The sequence below is a fragment of the Colius striatus genome, chromosome 2, assembly GCF_028858725.1.
Source record: "Colius striatus isolate bColStr4 chromosome 2, bColStr4.1.hap1, whole genome shotgun sequence".
Lineage (NCBI taxonomy): Eukaryota > Metazoa > Chordata > Aves > Coliiformes > Coliidae > Colius > Colius striatus.
The window spans coordinates 53,121,429-53,146,753 of record NC_084760.1 but is presented as its reverse complement, the minus strand read 5'-3'; the positions used below and the strand labels follow the sequence as shown (position 1 = coordinate 53,146,753).

The following is a 25,325-nucleotide window of genomic DNA, read 5'->3' as shown; positions in this document are numbered from 1 at the left end:
GGATACTGCATTTATTGACTTGCCTTGCATTTCACTGCCTTGCAGTGCAGTTTACCTTTCCAGTAATTAGCATTCACTCTATTGTCATACAGAGATTTTGCACCTGTACTTTGCATGTTTTGGAAAAATCCTATGCATTTTAAATGAGGAAACAATGCCATCTCTGCCTAGGGAGGTTGTTATTCTGAGTTTGTAATGCTAGAAGACATGTCTAACTTCTGGTTTTGATTCTTGTAGCTCCAGAGCCCTTTACTGACAATGACTGATCTCTTGGATATATGTCTGGATATTTGCAAAGGCTGTGTCTATTTAGAGAAAATGCATTTTATACACAGGTACAGAACTTATTTTCCATTCCAAGGTTTATCTATAGTATTGGGACTGATTATCTCACCTGGGAAATAATGCCTAGAAAGATATTAGAATGTAACAGGGAAGGCGAGAACACTGGAGTAAAAATTAATGTTATGCTTTTCTGCTAAAAGTCACTGACAGTTTTCTCACAAAATGATGCCTTCTCTAAGATCTGAATTCAGGACACAATGTGCACATTCAATCACTGGAACAGGTTGTTCAGAGAGACCGTGTCATGTCCAGTCTTGAAGAAATGCAAAACTTATCTGGATGAGGCTCTGAGGCATTTGATATGACCTTGAGTTTGTGTGGTGGTTTAGCCTGATGTCCACCAAGTCATAAAATCACTCCCCCTCCCAAACTGGACAGGAGAGAGAGAGAAATATAACAAACGGCTTGTGAGTTAAGGACGGAGAGATCACTCGGCAATTAGCGTCATGGGCAAAACAGACTCAACTTAGGGACTAAAAAAAGGTTTGAATTATTAAAGAAACAATAAGAGGAGGGAGATGAGAAATAAAGCCGTCTTAAAAACACCTCCCCCTACCCCTCCTCTTCCCCCAATCCCTTTCCTTCCACCGCAGCAGCATAAGGGATGGGGAATGAGGGTTGCAGTCAGTTCATTACAGATGGATTTTGCCGCTGCTTCTTCTCAGGGGGAGGCTTCCTCACACTTCCCACTGCTACAGTGTGGGGTCCCTCCAATGTGAGACGGTCCCTCATTAACTTCTCCAGTGTGAGTTCCTCCCATGGGCTGCAACTCCTCACGAACTGCTCCAGCATGAGGCCTCCCACAGGGGCAGCTTCTCAAACCCTGCCCCAACATGGGTCACCCACCAGGAGAACAGTCTTTCTGGGACAGACTGCTCCAGCCTGGGTCCCTCATAGGATCACAAGTCCTGACAGTAAACCTGTTCTGACGTGAGCACCTCCCCTATGGACTCCCAGGTCCTGCCAGGAACTTGCTCCAGGATGAACTTCTTATGAAGTCACAGCCTCCTTCAGGCATCGACCTGCTCCAGCGTGGGCTCCTCCACGGGCTGCAAGTGGGTCTCTGCTTCCCAGTGGTCCTCCATGGACTGCAGGGGGACAATCTGCTTCACCATGGTCCTCACTACATATCACAGAGGAGCCTTTTCAGTGCCTAAGCACCCTCTTCCCCCTCCTTCTCCACTGACTTTGGTGTCTGCAGAGGTGTTTTCACATTCTCCCTCCCTGTTGCTGCTACAGTTTTGCAACTGAGCAACAACTTCTTCTCCTTCTCAAATATGCTGTTCACAGAGGCGTTACCTCCATCACTAATTGGCCAGGCCTGAGTCAGGCCCAGGGTCCAGCTTAGAATTGACTGGCCCTAACTCTGTGAGCTACACGGGAAGCTTCTGGCAACTGTTTAAAGAAGCCACCTCTGTAGCCCCCTGCTACTAAAAAACCTGGCCCAGGCAAAACCGGTACAGTTTGGTACTTCTCTGAAGAGAGGATTGAACCAGATGACCCCCAGAGGTCACTTGTGCAATGCTAACTCCATCCTCTTGTTTTTGCCTTACAAATCAGGGACCTGGCTGCTCGCAACTGCCTTGTTTCTGAGAAGGGATATGAGAGCTACTCCCGTGTAGTAAAGATTGGTGATTTTGGACTTGCCAGAGATATCTATAAAAATGATTATTACAGGAAAAGTGGAGAAGGTTTACTCCCTGTCAGATGGATGGCTCCTGAAAGCCTCATTGATGGTGTCTTTACAAATCGCTCTGATGTCTGGTGAGTTATAGAACCCACACAGCTGCAGGAATAATTATACTAAACCCCACAGCGAGAAAATGTTGGTTTACAGGAGGAATGATAAGGTTGCATATTGGCATCTCTAATAATCTTTAAGCTAAGGCAGATTTCCTCCTAAGTGATATTTTAATGAGTTAATGACAAATTTGGCATGATGATGGGACCTGCATGGATATTTCTTAATGCTTCGAGTTCTAGCTTTGGACTCTATCTGGAAAGAACTAGTGTCACTCAATCAGTTTTGTACTAGGCTCACAACATGGTTTTGCTTGATTGGACAGTGAATTGACAGCCTAAATGCCATTGCATTTTGTTTTCCATTAGGTTCATTGGCATATGTTTCCTACAACCAAATGCTTTCCTGTTACCTTTTTACTCTCTTCTAGTGACTTCTGTATTTTACAACACAAATTTCCCAGCATCAACAGAGGAAGGTCATAGTACTTTGCTATAAAGGTTTATTTAAAATGTGTATTGGGGTAGGCTGGAGTTTATGGTGAAGAAGCAGAGCTCCATGGTCAGGAGGCATGGGAAAAAAGAAACCAAACCAGACCCATTAAACCTGAGATTCACACAAGTTTAGATTTCGGTAGCCATAGGAACTCATGGTGGCATGTTCAAGTCCTCAGCCCTTGCAGCCCATCCATTTGACTGCCACTGTTATATTTATCTAAGCAAGTAGTTTAGTGCTATGTGCCAAACCAAATTAAGTGCTGATTGCTTTGTGAGTGGTGCTTTAGAAGAACTTATCTCTGTCCAAGGACACCTCTAGAGATTTCTAAACACTTGTTTAAGGACAGACATGGTCACCCAGAGTGTTGCCTGTGGAAGCTGTCGACCCTCAATGTCTTGTAAGCTGCATCTCAGTGAATCCAGGAGAGTGTATCAGTTCTGGACATTTATTTTAGCTATTTTATCTGGCTGACTTAAAGCCATATGAATTGTTTCACAAAAAAATTAGACTTCTTACTCCTAATTTTTCTGAGTCTTATTTTTAGGCTAGAGACATTTTAACTATTGATAGGAAGATTTTTCATTATGAAAATGAAATTAAATCATTTTTTTAAAATGGTGTTTTCTAGGGCTTTTGGAGTCTTAGTGTGGGAAACATTAACTTTGGGACAACAACCATATCCAGGTTTCTCCAATATAGAAGTTTTACACCATGTACGATCAGGAGGAAGGCTGGAATCTCCAAACAATTGTCCAGATGACATGTAAGTTAATTTTGTTTCAATGTTGTTGATAATATTTGTAAGAAGCAAAAGGCTTATTGCCAAGTGACCATAATTTTGAGTGTTACTTGTACCCATGAAGAGTTCAACATCCTTTGCTTTCCCCAGGTAAAACATCTAGCACTTATAGCTGCCAGCTGGCTGCTAATTCAGCCAGTAGGGCAGCCTGTGAATAAGAACTGAAGTGCTGAAGTTGAATGGTAGATTCTTGAATGGTCTTTTAAACAGAATTTAATAGAGAATAAGAAGTTAATATTGGGCATTAATCTGGTAGTAGTGTGACAACAGGGTGAGAGTGCCTGATGATATTGGTTGAAATTTAAGGTGGCTTTAAGAAAGAATTTACTGGTCTCTATACACCATGTGTCAGTGATAGCAGAATAACTGGCTTTCCCAATGGCAGCTGTAGGAACTAGGCTAATATTAGAACATATGTGGAAAATAAAAAGTTCTGTCATTGCAGATGTAACTCTTACAAAAGCCAATAAGGAAAGCTGAAGTAGTACAGCAAAAGGGAAGTCTGAACTTCTGGTTAATCTTTAGCTGAGCTAGATAATCAAAGCTTTCAATTTCCATTTGTCTCTTGAGCATAACATTTAGATTTAATTACAAATAAAGAACTATAATTACTACATATAGTGGAACAAACACATAGTGATCAGAGATATATAAAGGAGCAAGTTAAACCTGAGCCAAAGAATCACTCAGTATTGCCTAATTTCAAGTCTCAATTCCTATATCACTCACTCTGCATAAGTAGTTACAACAATGCACTTGACAGTTGGTCCTACAAATGAGAGGAGAGACTACTTAAAGTGCACAGTTCTTACCCCTAGGGCTGAGGAAATCTCTTGATAATAATTCTGTGATTGGTAAGTCCAGATCTCTCTGACAGGTCTCATATCAGTTACCAAGCTCTGAGTTTCAGACAAGGTAATTATTTATCATTATGTAGGTATAGCTGAAACATCACATTAGCAATAAGAATAATAAAAGTAAAAATAATAATGATGATGTAAGCTTTAGAACTTGGAGCAATTGAAGAAATTAGGAACTTTTTTAAAGAACAGGTTGAAAGCTGGAAGTCATAGAACAAATGAGAGTCAAAAGCAATTTCAGTTTCATTATTTTCTGCTGAAAAGGATTTCCTCAAAAAACTCCTGACAGCAGTTCTGTGAATAAAAAGCTATACAAGGCAATGTATATTGATGTACAAGTTTGATATTCAAGATCACACAAAAGCTCATAAGTTGCCTTTAAAATGAGTGAACAGATCTTCAGAAGAATTGGGAAAACTTTGAAGTAATTTTTAAGGTCCCAGATCTTAAGGTCTACTTGTTGCAACTTGTGGGATCAGGGCCTAATAGCATTTGAAAGCCAAGGGGCTGAATGAGCTCTTAAACTCTTGTATGGTGTTTTATCTCACTTGGTGAACACTCAGCACCTGCACCAAGTTTCTGTCAGTAGCGTAAATAGCTTTTTGCTACTTTACTAGGTCATTAATGGCATGCTGGGATTCTTGTCATTCTTGCTTCCTTCCTTATGATTTTGAACCTGCATCAGGACATCAGCAGTCAGTAATCATCTCCTAGGCACTTTGGCTTGCTCATTGTCATTTGACAAAACAAACCATCATTGATAGGAAGAGAGTTCAAAGGCCAAACTACTTCATCTGAGAAGTGTTTAGGAATCTGTGGTAGGCTTACACTGCAAGGGCAAGTAGGGCTGACACAGAAACCATGGGGTGTAAAAGCACTAAGTGGGATTGGTTTGATTTGGTTTTTTTTCATTTTTGAGGGGGGGAAGAAATTCCCTCCCTTGGTTCCACAAAATGTTACTCCAGGGAATAATTATCTGCTTTCCCTCAAATAAGTGTGGATAGGTAAAGCTTGGTAATGACTGGAAGAGGGGTTTGGGTTCTACGAGCCACAAAAATATTAATTAGATGTACAAATGGCACTATTTTTGTAGTCAGAGATCCACACCTGGCAAAGTCACCTGAATGTGAGGCTTGCAAGCAAGAGCATGCCAAGATTGGACTGAACTGAGATAATTTAACATAGATCCTCAAAGGCTGTGGACAGGACAATTTGATGACTTGAAGCTGCCACTTCATCAAATTCTCACTTCTATGCAGTTACCCAACTGAGTTTGGCAAAAAAGCATAGTTTGGTAACTAAGAGCTTTTGCTATTTGGTTCATGGAACCCCTCCCGGGAAGTATTTGGAGAGTGAGAGAGAAAAAGGGCTTGCTCAGAGTGCATCAGATGAAAGCAGTGGCTCTTCTTCATCCCAACATTTTTTTTCCTTTTCTAAGAAAATCCCTACATCAACTGTATCTCATGTGAGAGAAAATTGGTTATGTCCTGCAGCTTCTGTGCATTGCAGCTCATTTCAGGAATAGTTCACTTTCAGCCTCTGGTTTAGATCTTGAATTAGTTCTTTGATTTTCCAGAGTCTCAAATTCTTATTTGTCCCATGTATGCAGCTCTATTGAACAAATGGTTACGGGTCGTTCCTCCGAGACAAAACACTGTTGAGAAGGATAGGTGTGTAGAAGGACATCTAGACGTAGAGGCTAGTTCTTAAACCTAACCTAAACCTTTAGCTGATGTTGTGTTTGCATCTGTTATTTTTAATTTCTTCCTGAAAGACTTTCCACATGAAGTAAGAGAATCCTCTGAGTCTCTTCCTCATACTGAAGCAATGCACCGTTAGACTGTGTTTGGCTCTCAGAAAAATATAGGAATGTTCTCAAGCTGTCATTCATGTACATATTGGCATACTAACCTGGCCTTCACTCCCTTGACTGGTCTTGTGCTGATGGATTTCTGGGCTAGTGAAAGTTTATGCCACATGACTTCATACCTTGGATGTCACAACATGCCTTGGAAGTTAAATACCGTGCCACAAATATCTTTCCATGCAAAATGTGCAGGTATGTTCTGAGACAGTATGGAAGTTATTGTCATTAGAAACCTAAAGCCTATCTGAATTAAATACTTTGAGAACAGTATAACTTTTATCTGACATTAATATTTTAAGCCAATCAGCAAGTAATTTGATTTGGGAAATAAGAATATGGGGTATAATTAAACTGAGGAAATTCCAGTTCGAAATGTTTTGACAGTAAAGAATACCTCCACTCAATAACAAAATTTAATGGCTTCAAGAAGTAGATTGTCCAATAAAAATTTTTATTTACAAAGACAGAGATTGGCCTTAAGAATACAAACATATTCAGCATCCACATTTCTCGTGTTCTTATTTCAGAATTAAAAAGGTAGTGTCTTTAGATCTTATATAAGGAAGACGTTTTTTATGATGAGTGTGGTAAGGCATTGAAAAAGGTTGCCCAGAGAGGTCATGGATGCCCCTCCCTGGCAGTGTTCAAAGTCAGGTTAGCTGGGGCTTTGAGTAATCTCGTGTAGTAAAAGATATTTCTGCCCATGGCAGAAAGGTTGGACTAGATAATCTTTGAAGGTCCTTTCCAACCCATTTCTATGAGTCTATGACTTCTGTATAATTTCCTGTTTCCTTCTCCCTCTGTTGGCCTATGGCTGGCTGTTTCTTCCTTTCTGTTAAAGGAGCAGTGCACTCAGGCAACTCTACTTCATTGTTACACCCTGCACAAGGCTTCACTCCTGAGAGCCCAAGCACTACACTGGCAAAGGACGGCACCTGACCTCATGTTTTTTTCTTGGATATCCTACCATCTTACCAGAAGACTGTTTAGCTTTCAAGCATCCATGGCTGGCTTTTGAATTCAATGTGACAGACTCTTTGCTGGCAACAGAAGGAAACAGTTATTTCACCTCATTTTGAGTCTTATTCAGTACTTTTCTGTCTATATTGCCAGTGTCATCAATAACCAGTACACCTGAAAGTTAGCAGATGAAATGATTCAGAGTATTTGGAAGTCACTACTACTTTTTACTCTGTCCAGCTCCAAAACCACATGATACAGCTTGATGAAAAGTGGTTCTGATGCATTTTTTCTATTCACATTTCTCACCCAACACCAATATTTTAATGAAAAATATCGTTGAAAAATCAGAAGTGAAAAGATTTCTCTCATCTGTCACCAAGGGCTTTGGAAAATATCCAATTGTGTTGAAGGATGGCAGTCTCCTTTTTAAGGTGGATAAGTGAGGATCTGAGGAAGCCAATTCATTTCACATAACTCAGCAACGCCTGGTATCACATAGCAGCAGGTCTGGGAGGCTGTTTGTCAGGAGGATTTGAACTTAGGGCTTAGAGGTGAATACTCTGCATTCCAGTAGCAACTTCCTGAACCTGCCTTTCACTGTCTGCTCAAACACAGCTCTCTGGTTTTGAGACTCTAAGATCTCTCTCCACTCCCAACACTTAGGCTGTCCAGGTGCTGGCTGTGTATTGCTTTTCAGCCTGGCTGCCCCTGGCTTTTGTAGGATTTGGTTTTGTGTAGCCTGGACTTACCTTAAGTAAGCAACTTAAATCAGCCCTATCCTTCAGACAAATAGGAGGGGCAGATTTCCACTGGAACAGGTATTGTTGTACAAGGTGGGCTAGAATCCCTGCACCAGGAGGAAACTCATACCATTTTTGCCTTTGATGAGAAAACTTACTCCTGTTTGTTTTGGTCTGGAGGTAGAACTCTAAATTAACCCTCTCTGTGCTGGAGGATTTGCCTTGAACTTTGCCTAGATTTGAGGTAGTGTGAATTGAAGAAGGATTAAATAAGTTGATAACTTCAGGTTCCTTTCTGGTTCTAGATGTTGTGTGTGATAAAATTACTCATCTGCTTTCTTAGAAAATAATGATGATTTCTTCTGTGAGAGTAGATATTAATGGCAAAGTAGTCTATTTTGGGCTTAAAAAAAAAAGATGTTACGGCTACTCCCTCTCTCAAAAATATCCATCTTTGAAAAATTAAAGCATTGACAGTGAGTATTCCAGACAACTGATCTTTAATCTGCTTTTTCTTCCCTCGTAGCTGATAACAATCTTTGTACCACATACAAAGTTTTCAGAAATTAAAAATTAAAGTTCCTTCTCAGATGATTTAATGGTAAGGTTTGAGACGATTTTATTTTCCTTAATATTTGCATTTGAAAAATTTGTTTTCCAGATGTGATTTAATGGCAAGATGCTGGGCCCAAGAACCTCATAACAGACCTACTTTCTCATATCTTCAGGAAAAACTGCAAGAGATAAGATGTTCTCCACTGTCCTACATCCACTACCTTGAATATAAAGAGGCAGCAACTGGAGTCATCAATCAAGCTTTTGAAGGTGAGTTTGAGCTTATGATCCCCATGGCCTCTTTCCCAAGAGTGGGATTCAGGAGTTCTTTTCTTTGCATTTGTCACTGCCTCAAATTCTCTGCCTATAAAATGGAAACAGCAAAGATCAAACTTGTGAAGATTTATTTGATGCCATTAGGTAAGCTGTACCAGGAAAAGCATTTGCAAGATTACCAAGCAATTTAGCCTGTTTCACAGAGACACTCAGCTTGCATCTAAATTTTTGGTAGTTCATGACCCTGTTCGGCTAAAGCAAATGCTTAAGTTTGTTGTACAGCCAGGAGGGCTTTAGAAGGTGTACTGGGTTTGGAGCGTGTGGGGTTAAATTTCCCCAGATGCCGCAAGGGGCGGTGGCCAGGCCATTCAGTCCCACGCTGCCTTCATGCTCAGGATCTCAGGGCAGCTGCGGCTTCTCGGTAGGGCTGAGCATTGGACTGCAGGAGGCGAGCAGTGACACCGGGCATTGACACCCCGGCATCGCTCGTTTTCTGTATCCCTTGACTATCATTGTAACTCCTTATTCTCTGTGTTGTTCTCTTAAATTGTCCTTATCTCAATGTGGGGAGGAGTGAGTAATTGTGTGGTTTGGTCATTGACAGCCAGGGTTAAACCACCACAGAAGGTTTCTGGGTGTAAATCTGTTCCAATTTTGAAGGCATCCACACCCTCTTCATCTTCTAAACACTACAATTAGGCATTTACTTCAGGAGTACTGATTAAGTAGTTGTTTGGAAGTGAGCTCCAGCCAGGAATCACATCATACCTGTGCTCTGCACACTGTGAATTAATAAAACTAGGTCACATTAGGGAAGATATACTTATGACATGGGACACAACAAAGCACAGTCACATAAATACATTATTAAGGTTATGAAGATAGGAATTAAAAAAGCATAGGCAATGCTAGATTTAAAGTTATCTATGCAACTGGGATTAAAATCCTCTAAATCTGAAGTTGTATTAAAAAATGGGATCTGAAAATCTGCAAAAGAAGTTTTTATCAGTTGAAATATTTCACTTATATTTCACAGGGTCAGTTTGTTGTTTGGTTTTATTGTTTTGGGATTTTTTAAAATCTAACCTGTTTGCATTTTCTAAGGAAGAGTATTTCCTGTTGAAAGAATTACTTTCCATTCCAAAAAAAGCAAAACCTTGTTTCTGAAACTCCTGAAGGTTTTGCTTTGGGTTTGTTTTGGTTTTTTTTCCTTTGCAAAATGTTCTTGAGCTAGGAACTCCCATAGAATCATAGAACCATAGAATGGCAGGGTTTGGAAGGGACCGTTAGAGATCATCTAGTCCAACCCCCCTGCAGAAGCAGGTTCACCTAGATCAGGTCACACAGGAACACATCCAGGGGGGTCGTGAAGACCTCCAAGGAAGGAGACTCCACAACTCTTCTGGGCAGCCTGTGCCAGGGCTCCATCACCCTCACAGTGAAATAGTTTTTTCTTATATTTAAATGGAACTTTTTGTGTTCCAGCTTCATCCCATTACCACTTGTCCTGTCACACTCTCCCTATTTCATGAACAGTTTCAATACATCAATATTTTGTGATTTCTTAAAAACTTCCTGATTAATTCCAGGAATGACCCAATGCTCAATTATGCAACTATGGAATCATTTTCCTACAGGATTCTACCTATATTCAATTCACTGGCCCTGTCCAAGACTCAGTTAATGGTAGTCTAGTTGATATTTTGGTAACCTTTATCATTTGATGTAGCTTTACAAATGTCAGTTTATCCCTATTGTGATTTCCCTCTGTCAGACCCAGTCTATGCATGACTTTTATATGTCATTACAAGACTAAAGAATTTGTTAAGATATGACGTCTTTTCAGAAAAGTAATCCAGCACTGATAACCCCTGATTTCATACTTTTTTAACAGCTGATTTTCCATCCTTGTGCCATAATGAAAAGTTTTGTGTATTTGCATGTATGTAATTTCCTAGTTTCTCAAAGGACATCTTTGCTCTGAATAGTGGAGTTCAGGAAAGAGACACTTAATCTGGCACACATCTAACACTGACATTATCTCAGGAAAGGAGTACGGCCAGTTAAATAGTAGCTGTGCCCAAGCTAATAGGCCTTACATTTTAGATGGATTTTCTCTCACCTTAATGTAGCTGACTAGAAGCTGAGAGTCTCATCATCGAAGATACTTTTCTAGATATCTGTAGTAAGGAGCAGAAACAGACATCTCCGGAGAGTGGCAACTCCTTTGTTTTAGGTGTGCGTTACAACATTAAAGGGGTTGTCTTTTGCTTTCCTCTCCACTGATGACAGCTGGAATATAGGTGATTTTCGATATTCAACTTGGATACAGCATATCTCAGACTATGTTTAATTTTCAGATGGCTACAGGAAAACAACATTTACTGGACATAGGGTCATACTAGTTCAACTGCTTGCATGTACTCCTGAGCTAGTGTGGTTTCCTCACTTAGACATCTTTGCTCTGTGTTCCTTAGCTCCATGGGCAGCAGAGATGTGAAAAATTGTCAAGAAATTCTTGTGGCATTACATCAATATCTGTTAAAATCTTTAGCAGGGCTGAAAATTTTAAATACAGTTCTGCCCTTCTGCTGCTTTCAGTTCGGGAAAGAGGCTGGAATGTTAGGTTGTCAACCTTTTCATGGAGCAAGTGTGCCACGGATGTAACATGCATGGATTTTAGCTTCAGCGCAAGTCTCTATTTAGCATGTGCCAGCTAAACACGGTCTTCACCCCACTGTTAACTTGCTCAATCTAGGCAAATTGTTACTTTCTGTAGGATGACAAACATACATTCTTAACATAAAAACACGTCAAGTTCTACCACACAGCAGAAATCACAGAGAAAAGCCATTGTTTCATTTGTTTGCCAGGGACAAAAGTAGCATTCTTATAAAGGGCCAAGCTATTGAAAAGGAGAGTATGGATTGAGGCTTCCATGAAATGTTTCGGTTTGAATGGTCAAAATCTGAAAAAATAGTTTAATACAGAAAGTGTTGTATAACAGACTTTTAAGGTAGTCTCAACAATAGTGGTACTTCGTAATGTGCATTATGTTCACAGAATCTGTTGTCAGTGATCACTTTTAAAATCAGACTCCCTTAAACCTGTTTATAATAACCCAGTTGGTAAAACCTGACCCACTGTGGTAAGAAGGGCAATTCAACGCAGGCAGTTTTGGCAACAGCTCTCAGAGCCAATCTATTTGCTCAGTACACTCTCTCCCTGAGCCTTTTCCCCATCAGCTGTCCTGTTTCCTCTTGCAGCTTCCCCCCATTCTTCCCTTTCCATAGGGTCTGCCCAGCTGTTGCCACAAACCCACTGCTGGATCTGCAACAGGATAGGAAGACAAAGCAACTGTTTTAATGCTTTCATTCAATGTTTTCATGCTTCAACTCTTGAAACTCCTTCTCCTCAGGCTCATCTGGAGATTTTCATACAAGAAGTTCCCATCAGGAAACAGTATAGCTTGAATTTTATTCATCTATTTATCATCCTTTCATTTAAATGTGTTTTAGAAGACTAAACACTTGATAAGCTCTTTAGATGTCTCTATAATGCACATACCGATTTCCCTGTATACTCCCAGTTCACTCGTATGTTATTTCCCTCCTTCCCCCAGTACAGTCTTTATAAGCCTATTAAAATGCTACGTCGTGTACTTTACTGAAGACTTAGAGCCCTGGTGATGTCTTAATGTTTCTGGATTATCTGGACCTCTTAGTGTTGGTGGCTCATCTGATCAGGGACATGTGCATATGTCAGTTTTCTGTAGCTCTCCAGACATAAATTAATTCAACAGTTTTTCTGCCTGTGGTATAAATCTCACACAAGCCAAGTTCAGTGAAAAGTGGGCTCCGGAAGTGTGATAGATTTAATCAAGAACTGGCAATTTGGATTCTAGTTGAGCTTCTAGACCAAAATATGAGCCCTCTTATGACCCTGTCATAAACAGCTGGGGGCATCAAATATGTCACAGTCTATAATTTGTAGCATACTGGATAACAAATAAGCAATTTTAAAAATTGCATTCGTTTTTAGCTGGGTGAAACATTTGTGTTTGTAGTAGCAGTACAAAGATGACAGCCAAAACAAATAATCCAAAGGACTGTTCCATGATGGATTGTCCTGGACAGCATTTTCCAAAAACGTTACGCAGTCATTGGCCTTTGTGTGTAATGAAACTCCTGTCATGAGCTTCCCGCCAAGAAATGCTTGCTCTCACCAGGAGGCCTGGTTCCAAAAGAAAGAGCCAAATGTCAAGAAAATTGAAACGACACGCCTCAAAATAAATATGATATTTAGCCCTACATGGAATCATACATCTTCCAAATTCTGTTGAGCCTTACCTACTTGTAGGCAGCCACACCTTTAGCAGGTCTTTACATGCTGACAATGCTATTTCATAGGTGACAGAGCTGGAAAACGTTAGATTTTCACAACAATATTAATGCCGGTGCAGTATGACACATAGATTGCAAGTGTGGATGAACTCATACAGATAGTATGTTAGTGGTCTGGACAGTATGCTAACAGGATAGCATGGGGCTGGCAAAAGGGACAGCATCTTTTTTATGGCAAGAGTTACCCTTCTAAAGGAGGCATCAAGTGACGATAAATATGGCCGAGCAATACCAGCAGCTCCTAGCAGCACTGCTTCAGAAGCGAGGGAAGCAACTCTCACAGATCTTGCTCTTACAGGTCTTCCCGGGGTAATGATCATGGGCATTAAGTAACACTAGTAACACTTTTTTGAGTGAGGAAAGTCCTATCCAGCTGGAGAACTGAGACATCAGTGGCTTTTGAATCCAGTGGGAATTGACTGAGGCTCCATCACCAGAGTACCCATTCATCACAGAAAGATAGGCTCTTCTTCCCCTAGTTTCAAGAAGTACAAATGAAATGTCATGAACTGGCATGCTAACAGGATGGGTCTACATTACTGTAAAAATAACTAGTCCATCTATTTTCAGACATAACTTTTTACATTCGCAGATACAAGGCAGCACTATATTTTTTCAGGTCCCAGGCATGCCCCTTTATGGATGGAAACACCTGTTTGTTTTGGCAAACGTCTTTGCCGACATCAGACAACTGGGCATTAAGCAGCTGGAGCAGCTTCTTGCCTTTATGACCCAGGAGGACTATTCTTATCAGGGCTGCTCTCCACAATCTCTTTTAAACCTATAAGGAAAAACGTCTAGTTGCTCAGAAGCTGTGTAGGAGCACCATGCTCTTACCACTAGAAGCAAGTCCTTTGTTGAGAGGAGATGCAGGACTGTGGGAGGGAGCCTGAAGAAATCCAAGGTAAAAGACTAAAAGGAAACACATTTGGCCTCAAAAACATAATTTAAAAATCCCTGAGCTGGAGATGTTGCTTGAAAAATGTGTGAAGATAAACCAGTTAGAATTTTGCAACGTTTCCTTTTTTTCACTTTTATTTCCAAAGCCAGTCACTTGGTGTATTTACTTTTTTTAGCAATTAAGATACTTGCGAAAAATGTCACTTGTTCTGTTTTAAAATCTCTGTGCAATTCTTTGCATCGAGGAGATTCAATATTGAAATCACCAGTTTCACCATTAATTGTGTATCTGTCCTCTCTGCTGGCTGAGCACTACTAGTTTGCTCTTCCCTGTGTAAAAGGCATCAGTTTATTTTCCTAAAACCAGCTAGCTTTTAAAAACTATTCTGCACACCTCTCTGAACTTAATCACTTGGACAAACGGAAGTTTCTCTAAGGCAGATGTGTTGATAAGAGACATTTTTAAAACCTTGTATCTGGTCTCCTTTGTATTTTTCTGAAATTCAGTAATCCTCTTCCCCACTTAGCTTAGTGAGTGGCTGACCCATACCCAGTGGAGGTCAGAGAAAAGGCTTCTTCCAAAACAGTGAGTGGCTGCAACGCTGCAGGAAGAGAGAGACTCGCTGGTGTGATCGTTTCTTATTTGTCGCCTAGACAAATACTGTTTGATTCCAGAGAGTGCACAAGAACCATATGATACTGCAAAGAAAGTCATGCTAATACCCTGCCTTGGACTGAGGGGAAAAAAACCCCAGATGATATGGTGTTATAAGAGGTGACATTTGTGTAGTATGAGTGTAACTAAAACTTAGGTGCTGCATTTGTGCCGACTGTCTAGGCTGTTTGAGAGTCATCAGAAAGTTGTAGACATGTCCAGGGGATGTTATTGTGTAAAGGTAAGGATGTGAAATAAGCATCTCCAGAAAGCTACTCATTCTTTCTTTCTCTTTCCATTTGCTTTAAAGGCAGCCTAGGCAAAGAGCTTAAACTGGATATGTTAAGATCTGGATGATTAAAACTTAGTAAAATTAACCCTGCTTTGTGATCTGGAGAAGGGAGGTGCTTTTCCTGTCTATACAGCCTTATTGTATTGCAGCATGTGTGGAACTGACTTTATTTGGTGCTCTTCTTTTATGAATTATAATAAACAGGTTTTTATCGGTATTTCTCAAGACAGCTTCTTGTGCAGAGGTTTCAGGCCACAGATCTCTGAAGAGTCCATTAAAATCAAAAGAAAGATAGGTAGCCAATGCTTCAAGAAGTTTAGTGTAGTGGAAATGCAGAACGAACAAGATTCTTGTTTTTAGCACCCTTAGTGTCCGACAGAGTAGCACAGCTCAGTGAGTCACCCTCAAGCCATGCAAGATCATACACTTCATCAGACAGGAAACACAGATATATCTCCACTGATATATAATACAGAGAGGAGCATTAAAACGGATATATATTTGTTCTATTTATATTCTTACTGGCAATGAGCAGAAACTGAAACACAGCACCTCCAGCTCCAGGTGGCCAGCAGGTATGAGGAAAATACTTTCAACACAGGAACTGTCTCTTTGAGCTAACCAACAGAGCTGAGGTGGAGAAGTCAGAGTTCAGTAGCCACTTTTTCTGCCCTTAACAAAGATACGTCATCAAGCACATCTTTTTGAATGTGTACACTGTCAGGAGCATCTTTCAGCCATGCCACTAATTCAGCCAGTCTCTCGTTTACTACCATTGTGTAGTAGGGACAAAAGGCAGAGTGTATATGAGAAAACAAGATGATATTAATGTGAAAACACAAATGTGGCTGCACTTCTATACCTTACCATATTGAAGGTGCTAAGCATCATGTGGGGTTATGTTATCCAAAATTAGTAATGTCTTGGGCTGGCTACTTAACTGGTGTAAATCAGTGGCATCCTACTGTTTTCTATGGAGCTTTGTTAATTTGTGCTAGCTGAGGATCTATCCCTGAAATAGCTGTAAGAGAAGATCGGTATCTCTAGATCAGTTTATTCAGTCTCTACCAACCAGCTTTTCTACTGACACTTTTTTACTTCTTATCCATTGTCACCTTCTCAACCTAAACACCAAAAACCCGTCTGCTTATCAAGGCATCACAGAAATTCGCACCCTTCCAGGCAGCACTTCAAAACATGTTGTGAGCCCACACAGCAGGGAAGGGAAGGGAAGGGAAGGGAAGGGAAGGGAAGGGAAGGGAAGGGAAGGGAAGGGAAGGGAAGGGAAGGGAAGGGAAGGGAAGATGTTTTGGGATGGTGAGGCAAGATCCATGGCCCAGCTCAGCACTGGCTGTCCTGCACCAGGAAGCAGCTGACTGAGTCTCCAGGATTCAGAAGGGGGAAGCACAGATTCTATCAGGTTAGGACCCATCCCCTCAGAGAAGGTTAAGCAAGCAAATTCCATCCCTCGCTAGCCTGCATCAGGTGATCACAGGTTGTTGCATCAATGAATGCAGGGCTCTCTAGAGTAAGCTTCTGCCTACCCTGGAGAGATGCGCTGTAATTGACTTACCTGCATTTTGGCTCAAATGTGCTTTAAACACACCGCTACTATAAAAAAGTGTCCAGCAAGGTCAAAACTATATGTGTTTAGAGCCCGAGGCAGGTGTCTCTGCAAGTACAGTGTCAAACTTTGAACATGTCATTTTACTTGTTGGAAGCAGTCTACCTCCGAAAGCACAGAGCTCAGTGGGAACCTGCTTTTGAGCAGATTACTTCTGTATTCAGCCTGTACAAGCTCTGGATTGCCAGAGCTAGGCTGCGTCATGCCCTGAGGTAGGTTGTTTAAAGCAAATGTAGGTAACTTTACACTATGCAGCAGTCCACAGTGCAGATAACCCCTCAGGACTTAAGTGTTTGAAGTTGACTTCTCAGCAAGGCTTCAGTTTCCATGAAGGTGTTCCTCAGACGTCTCTTCTCGGGGTGTTTTGTTGGCTCAGCCAGGCTTTGCCTGTGAAATCTGAGGGGATCACATCACATGGTTTATCCTGCATTTACTCACGTATAACCCAGCATGACTATACATCAATCAACTAATTTTAGCAATGTTAAAACTGAAAAGAAAAGAATGATATCTTATGAACATACTGACCTGTGTCCCCACTACAGCTTCTCTCTATCATCCTTCAAATTCTTAACTTTATTTTGTAAGGGGCTTCCAAAGATTCTCCGAATTCTCTGGATTGGCCATCCAGACTGTTGATGGTGCTTCTAGCCCTCATATTTCTGGGGGAATTTCACAACATATAATGATTTTTTTCCTCAAATACTCATTTTCAGTGCCTTCTGTCTCCATCTAACATATAACTAAGCGAGTAAAAATTATTTGCTTGCTTTTCTGCCTTACATGAGAGGCAAGCATTTTACTACATAACTTTATGTCCTTGCATACATTTTTTTGGCTTGTACAGCAGAATGGTGCTAAGCTTTCATGGGTACCAAACACTGCCCTGAGAGATGACACAACAGTGAAGGAAAGAGCACTTGTAGTCAAAAATCTCATTTTGAAAATGGCAATGTAGCTTATACACATCATGTGGTAGGAGGAAGGTCATCAACATTATATCCTTCCTTCATCTTTGGTTAGTATAAGAACATTCTGCAAAAACAGTCTTTCTTGCTTATTTTGTTCCCAAAGCTCAAAAAGTAAAACCAAGTCAAGAGGTTTCATTTTTTATCTCTTTCTGTCCATAATGAGAAATACAGTGGTGCTTAGGTTGAAAAAGGATTATAGTATTTTACATGTTCTGTAGCTCTTCAGACCTGTTGGGGAAAGAATTAGTAATGTATCTATATATCTGGTAAAAATATCTCAGTGACCTCATACTCACATTTGTGTAAACATCACCTCATCAGTTCCAGATACTTATACAGGAAACAAATCTGAATGCTACTCTAGTGTTCTATACTTAGGCGGGTCAGCCGGCATATGTCTGGTCTCTAAATACCCAGTTTTACTTGGGTCCTTATTTTAAGATTTCTCTCTTAAGAGTTTCTTGCAAACATGCCCTCAGCATTTGCCAGTTTGCCTTTTCCAAGGCAACTTGCCCCCGAGGGTTCCCATTAGCAGCTTTATTAAACAAAACCCAAATACAAAGAAGAGCTGTACCGGCTGGTAAAGGCTTAGTTGGGATTGAATTACTAAATATTGCCATAATAGTCCTGAACTGACAAAGTGAGTATCAAATGATTTTTCATAGCTGTCAGTCACTGTGGTATGTGACCACGGTTTGCTCTGTGTCTCAATCCCCAACTTGCAAACAGGTTTCTAAATTTCTAAAAACTTTTCTTGATAATCTTTCCTAATGGGCTCTAGCATGTAGAACAGGCTTCTGGCTTTCTAGCTCAGGGATGTGTGTGATTATAGTGACAAATTGCAGTGATAAATTCTATGTTGCCTGGTGCAATAGCACAATGCTTGTGATTCTTTTGAATGGACAGGCCTGAATATCATGTGCTCGCTTTTCCAAGTTGTGTTGCAAAATAAGGAAGAAGCATTATAAGAGAAGATACCTGTTGAAAAACAAATGCAAACAAAAAAAATAGCAGCACTTATAACTTGAGTCTTTTGTTAATATTTTTTAAAAGTTTTTGAAAGGTACATCCCCTGCAATATATTTCAGGCAATTCTGTATATGTAAACAGCAGCAAATTAGAGAAAAATAGAAAGCTTTCAAAACACACATGAGTTGCCAAATGCAAGGTTCTAGAAAGACAGACTATTAGACGTTCTCTAGGGAGACAGTATGTAATGATTTAGCAGGTAGAAAACTAACCAAGTTACACAACTCTTTGGCAGCATTGTTAAACAAAGGTAGAGACTGCAATTGCTCAGGCTTTATGCAGGCTACCTCTACTACCAGGAGAAACAAGTCATGTATTCATATCTCTACTGCTGCCTGTGGAGGTAGCACTGCTGCCTGTGGTCACAACCAACCTTGCCTGAGTGATTTGCTCAAAGCTATAATGCACATGGGCAATAGCAGAAAATAAATTGGAATCATCAGTCACTATGTGGTCACCGGACCAACTTTCTCCAACAGATGTCTTATTTTGTTTGCTTTCTGTCCTACATGTATATCATTTTGTTTTAAATGCAGGTAACGATGTTCCCTGTGCAGATTCGGACAGCATTCTTTCAGCCATGCTAATGGAAACAAGGAATCAAGAGGGTTTAAATTATATGGTATTAGTTAAAGAAGGCAACCAAGACCAAGAAAGCATCAATTCTACTGAACTTACTTAGGCTTGATTCCCTCTGCCTGAAAAAGGGAAAGAAGAAAAAAAGCTCTGCCAAAGAAGACATAAGGCAAAGAAAATATTTTGCATATTGTCATACTTACAGAGATGTCTTAAAAACCCCAGCAATTCACTAAACCACCAAAACTACCAGAAAATACCATAAGGTACTGAATGATGTGTAACAGAATAAGACAACATTTCTGTATCCTTTGATTTTTTACATGTAATGGTTTAGGTGCTTCACAGGAAATAGTTTAAGGGAATAAAACACGTAATCAGATAGCAAACGATTTTACTGTGGTGATTAAACTTACACAATCACAAATGCTTCAGACACAGGCAAAAAGGGAGTACTGGCATACTGTTTCAAAGAAGAGAACAGCTTGCTCATGAAAAAAAAAGAGTTGAAAGCTAGCTCCATTGTGCATAAACAAGATTTTACAAATAGAAATTCTTCCTTTTTATGAACTCTAAATGGGAAAGTAACTGACAAAGGGTGACTGGGTTATCCACTGCTGGGGATGGTCTATTTCACTACTTAATTTAAACAAATGCTTGCAATTGTCTCAAATGTTAAGTTGCACAGTGATTAATCTGTGCATCTAGACAGTTCTGATTTCTTGCAGTTCTTTTCATTTCCCTTTTAATGATCATTATCCTCTCTTGGTTTTTATGTGTCTAGGTGAAGGGAGATATTTTCCCTTGATGTGTTTGGAGATCACATCAAAGTATACCATAAACTGATATATAAATCATTACCGGATAAAAGTCAGTAATAAGCTTGCTGGAACATTTCATCATGAACAGTAGTTTGCAGATCATACAGACCTACTCACTGACATCTGTCAGGAAGCTAGACATGTGCTCTGATTTTATGCAAACATTTGATAATGGGAGACACTGAAGAGTAGTAAAGGTACTATCTAATATCAGAAGATTTTTAACATGCAAGTCCACAGACATCCAGCCTCAAAAGTTTTTAAAGTAGAGATGCAACACAGATGAATGAGAAACTTGGGGTTTGTCCATTTTACTCAAACAAAATATAAATTGAGAGCTTTTCAATTAGAATTCTCCAAAGACTCTGGCAAAGCCCATTCAAGTAGTCTCTAATTATATAAATATTTTTTTCTTGAGCTACAAATTAGCATAAAAGCCAGATTTGCTAGTAACAACAGTTGCAGCACTTCGCTATGCTCGCCATAACATGAGTGATGGATAAATAAATAAACAATGCATAACGTTTCTTTTCTCTACAAGTGCCTTTCTCTACAAGTACAGCCATTCCTTCCATTTCACTAAGGAAAAACCGAGCAACATTTACTACCCAGTAGCATGTGCTAGCCAGAAGCCGGGAAGATCCCAGTTCTGTAGTCACCACACCTGGCTGACTTCATGTGTGTAATTCCACCTAACTCAAGAAGACTGCTCAGTGAATAAGCCACAAGCAAAGATTTTGAAAGCCCACAGGGCACTTCATAAGATATCTTTAACTTTAGCAGGAGAAGCCTTCAAACCTGCTAAAATATTGTCTAGGCCATACTTTTCACAGACTTCATAACCATGCGTGTGGTGTGATAACCAAAGTTGATTCACTTTCATATAGACCTGAGTTGGAAAAGAATCACACAAGAACGTGCCCAAACTGGGTTAGTGGGCAAGGTGAATGTGAGTAACAGACTTGTCGTCACAAATAATGCCCCAGAGGTCTTGAAGTAGTCACAAATAACCAAAGCAGCACAGAAAGAACAGTGGGGAGGGGAAAGTAAGTCTTGCTTTGTTCGCGTTTTGTAAGTGTTGCAGGACAACACTATATGTAATTGAGGACTTAGCACAATGAGGAAGAAAGTGTCAAGTTTAATGCATTGCAAATAAATGAAAGCTCAGGATATTGACCAGTGATCCATGCCTTTTGCATCTAATAGTACGAAAAATATATTGGACTGGATAAAATATGGATCTCTCAATGCAAACCTAAGGATCCTGATCTATAACTTGCTGGACTGAGCAGAAGACACAGAACCTAAACTTCCCTGTAAGTGCTGTGATCTGAGGCACTCTTAGTGACACAATGTCAGCTCTGATCATGGCCTTTCCCATCACGCCACTCTCCCTCTCTCTTTTCCCTGCCTTAGAGGAGGAGGTATACAAATGCAACTATTCCTCTGAAGTGTCCCTTGCAACTCAAACCATTCTGTGATTCTACGGTTGGTGTGTTATCGCTATTGTTTTGGTCACAAATAAAACATAGCACAAGACAAGCTGGCGTGAAGTAATTAAACTGCAGTGCAGTACTATCTCAAACCTGCCTGGGAAGAGGACAGGTGTGTCCCCAGGTGCTGATCAGGGAAGGCCCTGCGTGAGCTCCTGGGTCCCAGCCAGCTACTGGCTCTGGGTCCTCCTTGTTCCTTGATGCCAGTGCAGACATTTGATGAGATCACCAAGCAACAATGGTGGGCATGCTTCAGAGTGTGATGCCACACAACCCACTAGTACTGGGCTCTCAAATGGCAGTGACTGAACCCTGGGCTGGGCTTGAACAGACATGGACATACTATGTGGCTTTAGTTGGCTTATTTAATCTTTCAGCTGTAGACTTGATATCTCTATGAATGGATGAAAAGTATTTTCTTCTACCTATGAATAGAATTTACTACAGCGTAACACAAATGCTGCCGTGAATAATTAAGGTCTGTAAAGGTTTTTGTAAATGTAAAGGGCCAGGGCAGATGTTATTTATTAAGGCAGCATTTTCAGTGGCATCAATTCTAGATCTGCTACTCTCAGTCCCCTTGGTCTACAGCAGGTGGTAACACTCTACCATCAGGGCATTTCTGATTTGCAGAGTTGCTTGCATGTGCTTTTGAGCCAGCACATACCAATGACCATATCTAGCCAAAACCTGTGTATCTCATGCTTTCCATTTGAGACCATGACAAAGGTCCTACAAAGGAAAAACCAATGCTTTAAGGCAAAAATATTGAGTCTTTACTGGGTCAAAAGAAAAAGTTATGGAATATTTTTGTGTAGCTGTTGCTGAGAGATAAGCCAGGCTTTGGTGGGTTTGCTTGCTTGTCTCTGTGTGCCACAGAGGGAGAGCTCAACAGTTTGACATGAGCTGGGGAAACATGGCTGTTATTATGGTCAGTCATTCAATGGCATCATTCCAAGATTTGGGCAACTTAAAAGTGACCACCTGAGAGGTAAAAGTTTGTGTAACTATACTTCTGGTGCAAGTGATTTCTGTTAGTCTTTGTTACCTGCAAGAAATAATGAATAGTACGGACAAGAAAGGCAAGTTCACCACAGCCTTCCTTCCCTGAGAAGTTCAAGCCAGGGCCCAGGGCTGAGACCAAAGTTCTTCATCAGCTTTCCTGGTACCTTAGATAATTTGGACTAGTAACATCCTCCAGATGTTACTAAACAAGATTCCTCAACATTTGATTCTCCTATCGCTTGTATGGAAGGGCACACAGATCTTTACAGCACAGCCACTTCACCCTTGCTTCCCACAGCTGTTCCAGCACAGAAAATTTTACCATCTATTTCAATTGACTAATGTCTCCATTTTTCATCTTTTGTGTTTCTTTGTATTTGATATCTGCAGTCCTCAAATATGGCTTTACTGAGTATAACTGAGTGAAACTAATCCTCTATGATTCAAGTTTAGGACTATGAATTTTAATAACTGTGAAGGCAAGCTTTCCTCTAGATTAAAATTTGCCTCTTTCTACATAAAGCTAATCTTAATTCAGCTGTGGCAGACATGAAAATGGTCATTGTAGAAAAAAAAGCCTGTAAAATAGTTCTGAGAGATCTGTTAATGACTAAAAAAGTCCTAATTCACCTTCATTTCTTTTAATTGATTCTTTAAAGTTTTTTTTAAACACACACATTGGAGTGAGTTGCAGGAGCTTGCATACCAGGTGGATTTTTCAAACGATCATGGCTCTATTTATAATGATACTTGGCACCTCTAAGTGACATTATATCTTAACTCTAATAAATAGCCAGAAACGCAGTGCATCAAAGCCAAGTGATGATGCCAAAATATTGTCATTATTGCCAGTGACATGACTGATACCACTGTATAAAATGACCTTTTTTATAATGTGTTAACTTCTTCTGCAGATGACGTCTTCCATTTGAAGGACGTTCACTGCCTTCCATCTTTTACGGTAGGAACAGAGCTGTAAAACAGCCAATCTCTGTTTGGATACCAATCCCTTTGGCAGCGTTGTGGACATAGTTGGATCTTCTTTTTCCAGATTTTCTCCTTTTTTTTTGTCTCTCATGTTCCCTGACAGTACAAATCACTCAGTGCTTGTTAGAGATGAGGCCACTGAAATGCCTATTGCTATGGAGTATAGTTGCCCCTTCATGTATCCTGTAGGAGATTCAGTGGAGTTTAAACTTTGTTTTGTAGCACTAAAATCTCACAACTTTGATTAATCTCCTGGTGTATTTCTCTTCATGCATCCAATTTTCACACCTTTCCTGGAGACATGTGTAAGTTCTCAGAAATTTCCAGTCACAAATATATTTAGCTTTCTCTGACAGGGAATCAAGTGAGGCAGGACTCTGGGAGTCACGGAATTAACCTTTTTTGAGAGTATCTTCCCTCACATCTTTGTATTTCCTCAGTCTGACATCATCATGGCCCCAAGGATGGAAACCTTCTCACACAGTGCAGCCTTGTGTTCTTCTAGGATTTTGCCAGCTTGCACTTTCCTCAGTTGGCTGCTCACTTAGTCTTTATCTTAACAGAGGTATCACTCCATAATTTTTGAGTCTGTTGCTTAAAGCACAAAGAATTATCCTGTATTTGAGTGTACTACATTAATATTAGGGGCCGTGATAAACCACAGTTAGTTGTCAAACTCATCCTTTTGCCTGTCTCACTCAGAGATGGCTCTTGGCTTCAATGGCAGCATCATCAGGTTAGATGCTATCATTTCTCTTCACAGACTGTTGTAATTCTTGCCAGCATTCAAGGTTGGCACTAAATAATTAATACAGACATCAAAAATTAGGGGAAAAAATACACATTTAGAAATGTCTTTAAGAGTCTTTGCATACTTAATTATGTGCTCTTGCAGCAGTAAGTTTAGGCAGTCAGTGAGAGCTGAGTGAAGTGTCATCAGGAAAAGTGTTTGACCTTACCGTAGCTCAGCTGTCAGGCCTGCAAGCAGAAATCATACTGACACTCAAATCCAGTTTTCTCACTTCTCACTTGGGTTGCTCATATTTTTTTTCCTAATCTTTTCTCCAGGGCATGATCTCTGAATTGTCTCCATACAGAAATCAATTTCTGGGGAAAAGTGTTACTAAAAACCTCTTCAGCATTCTTTGAATCAATTTGATATTATACAATGAGTAAAGCAAAGTACTTGATCTTGACGAAAGCAATATAAGAAAAGCTGGTGACAAAGTGACTACAGCTGTAAGTGTCCTATTGCTACCATGTTTACGTCATTGTGTTTTGGCTTGGATCTTAGACTTCTGCAACTTCACAGTAGTATGTGTGTTTCTGGGGCAGCAGAAGCAAAAAAAGTAATGGGGGCAGTAAGATGCAAAAAGGTTGGGCTGTGACTAAATACTCCTGACTGTTTCTCTAAGGGCTATGCAAACATAAAAATTGCAAGTTCTTACCTGACTTACACCTTTTTCTTCTTTTTTTTCAATTGCAAGAGTGCCAATTTAAGTAGTAAAGCAAAATAATAAAATGCCCTGGGAAATATACTCCCAAAGAGGGTAAACAAAACCAAATACGAGTGCCCTCTTAAACATGGGATTTGCATTTTCTTAGCAGAATAAACTGTCTGCCTTGACTCTGTGCTCTCACTGAAGTGGAGGTCATGGCTAGTGACAACTGGGAGCGGTTCCTGGACGCTCTCTTGCCTTTTTAGGTTATGAGGGTCTCTGTGTGTTTAGGATAATATGATTGACAGCTCCACTCCAGCCCCAATTAGCACCCTATAATTTATTAGCTTCTGCTTTCAGATTATGCGCTAACTTCACAAATATTTCAACCACGGAAACAGCAGCTATCAAGTGTCTCTTTCCTGATCCAGCTCACTGGGACTGCAGTTAAATACAAGGAGGGAGCTGTGCAGGTCTGTCAAGAGA

The 25,325-nt window shown here is 40.3% G+C and overlaps 1 protein-coding gene across 1 annotated transcript in view; it reads left to right on the top strand.

The window, feature by feature from the left end:
- Nucleotides 1-19,200, top strand: part of ROS1 (ROS proto-oncogene 1, receptor tyrosine kinase) — a 76,611-nt gene extending 57,411 nt beyond the window's left edge. Inside the window, exons 40-44 of the mRNA XM_061990122.1 lie at nucleotides 238-335; nucleotides 1,906-2,109; nucleotides 3,213-3,347; nucleotides 8,475-8,638; nucleotides 19,055-19,200. Coding sequence (XP_061846106.1) covers nucleotides 238-335; nucleotides 1,906-2,109; nucleotides 3,213-3,347; nucleotides 8,475-8,638; nucleotides 19,055-19,200 — 747 coding nt within the window. The remainder of the gene's footprint in view (nucleotides 1-237; nucleotides 336-1,905; nucleotides 2,110-3,212; nucleotides 3,348-8,474; nucleotides 8,639-19,054) is intronic.
- Nucleotides 19,201-25,325: the final 6,125 nt, after the last annotated feature.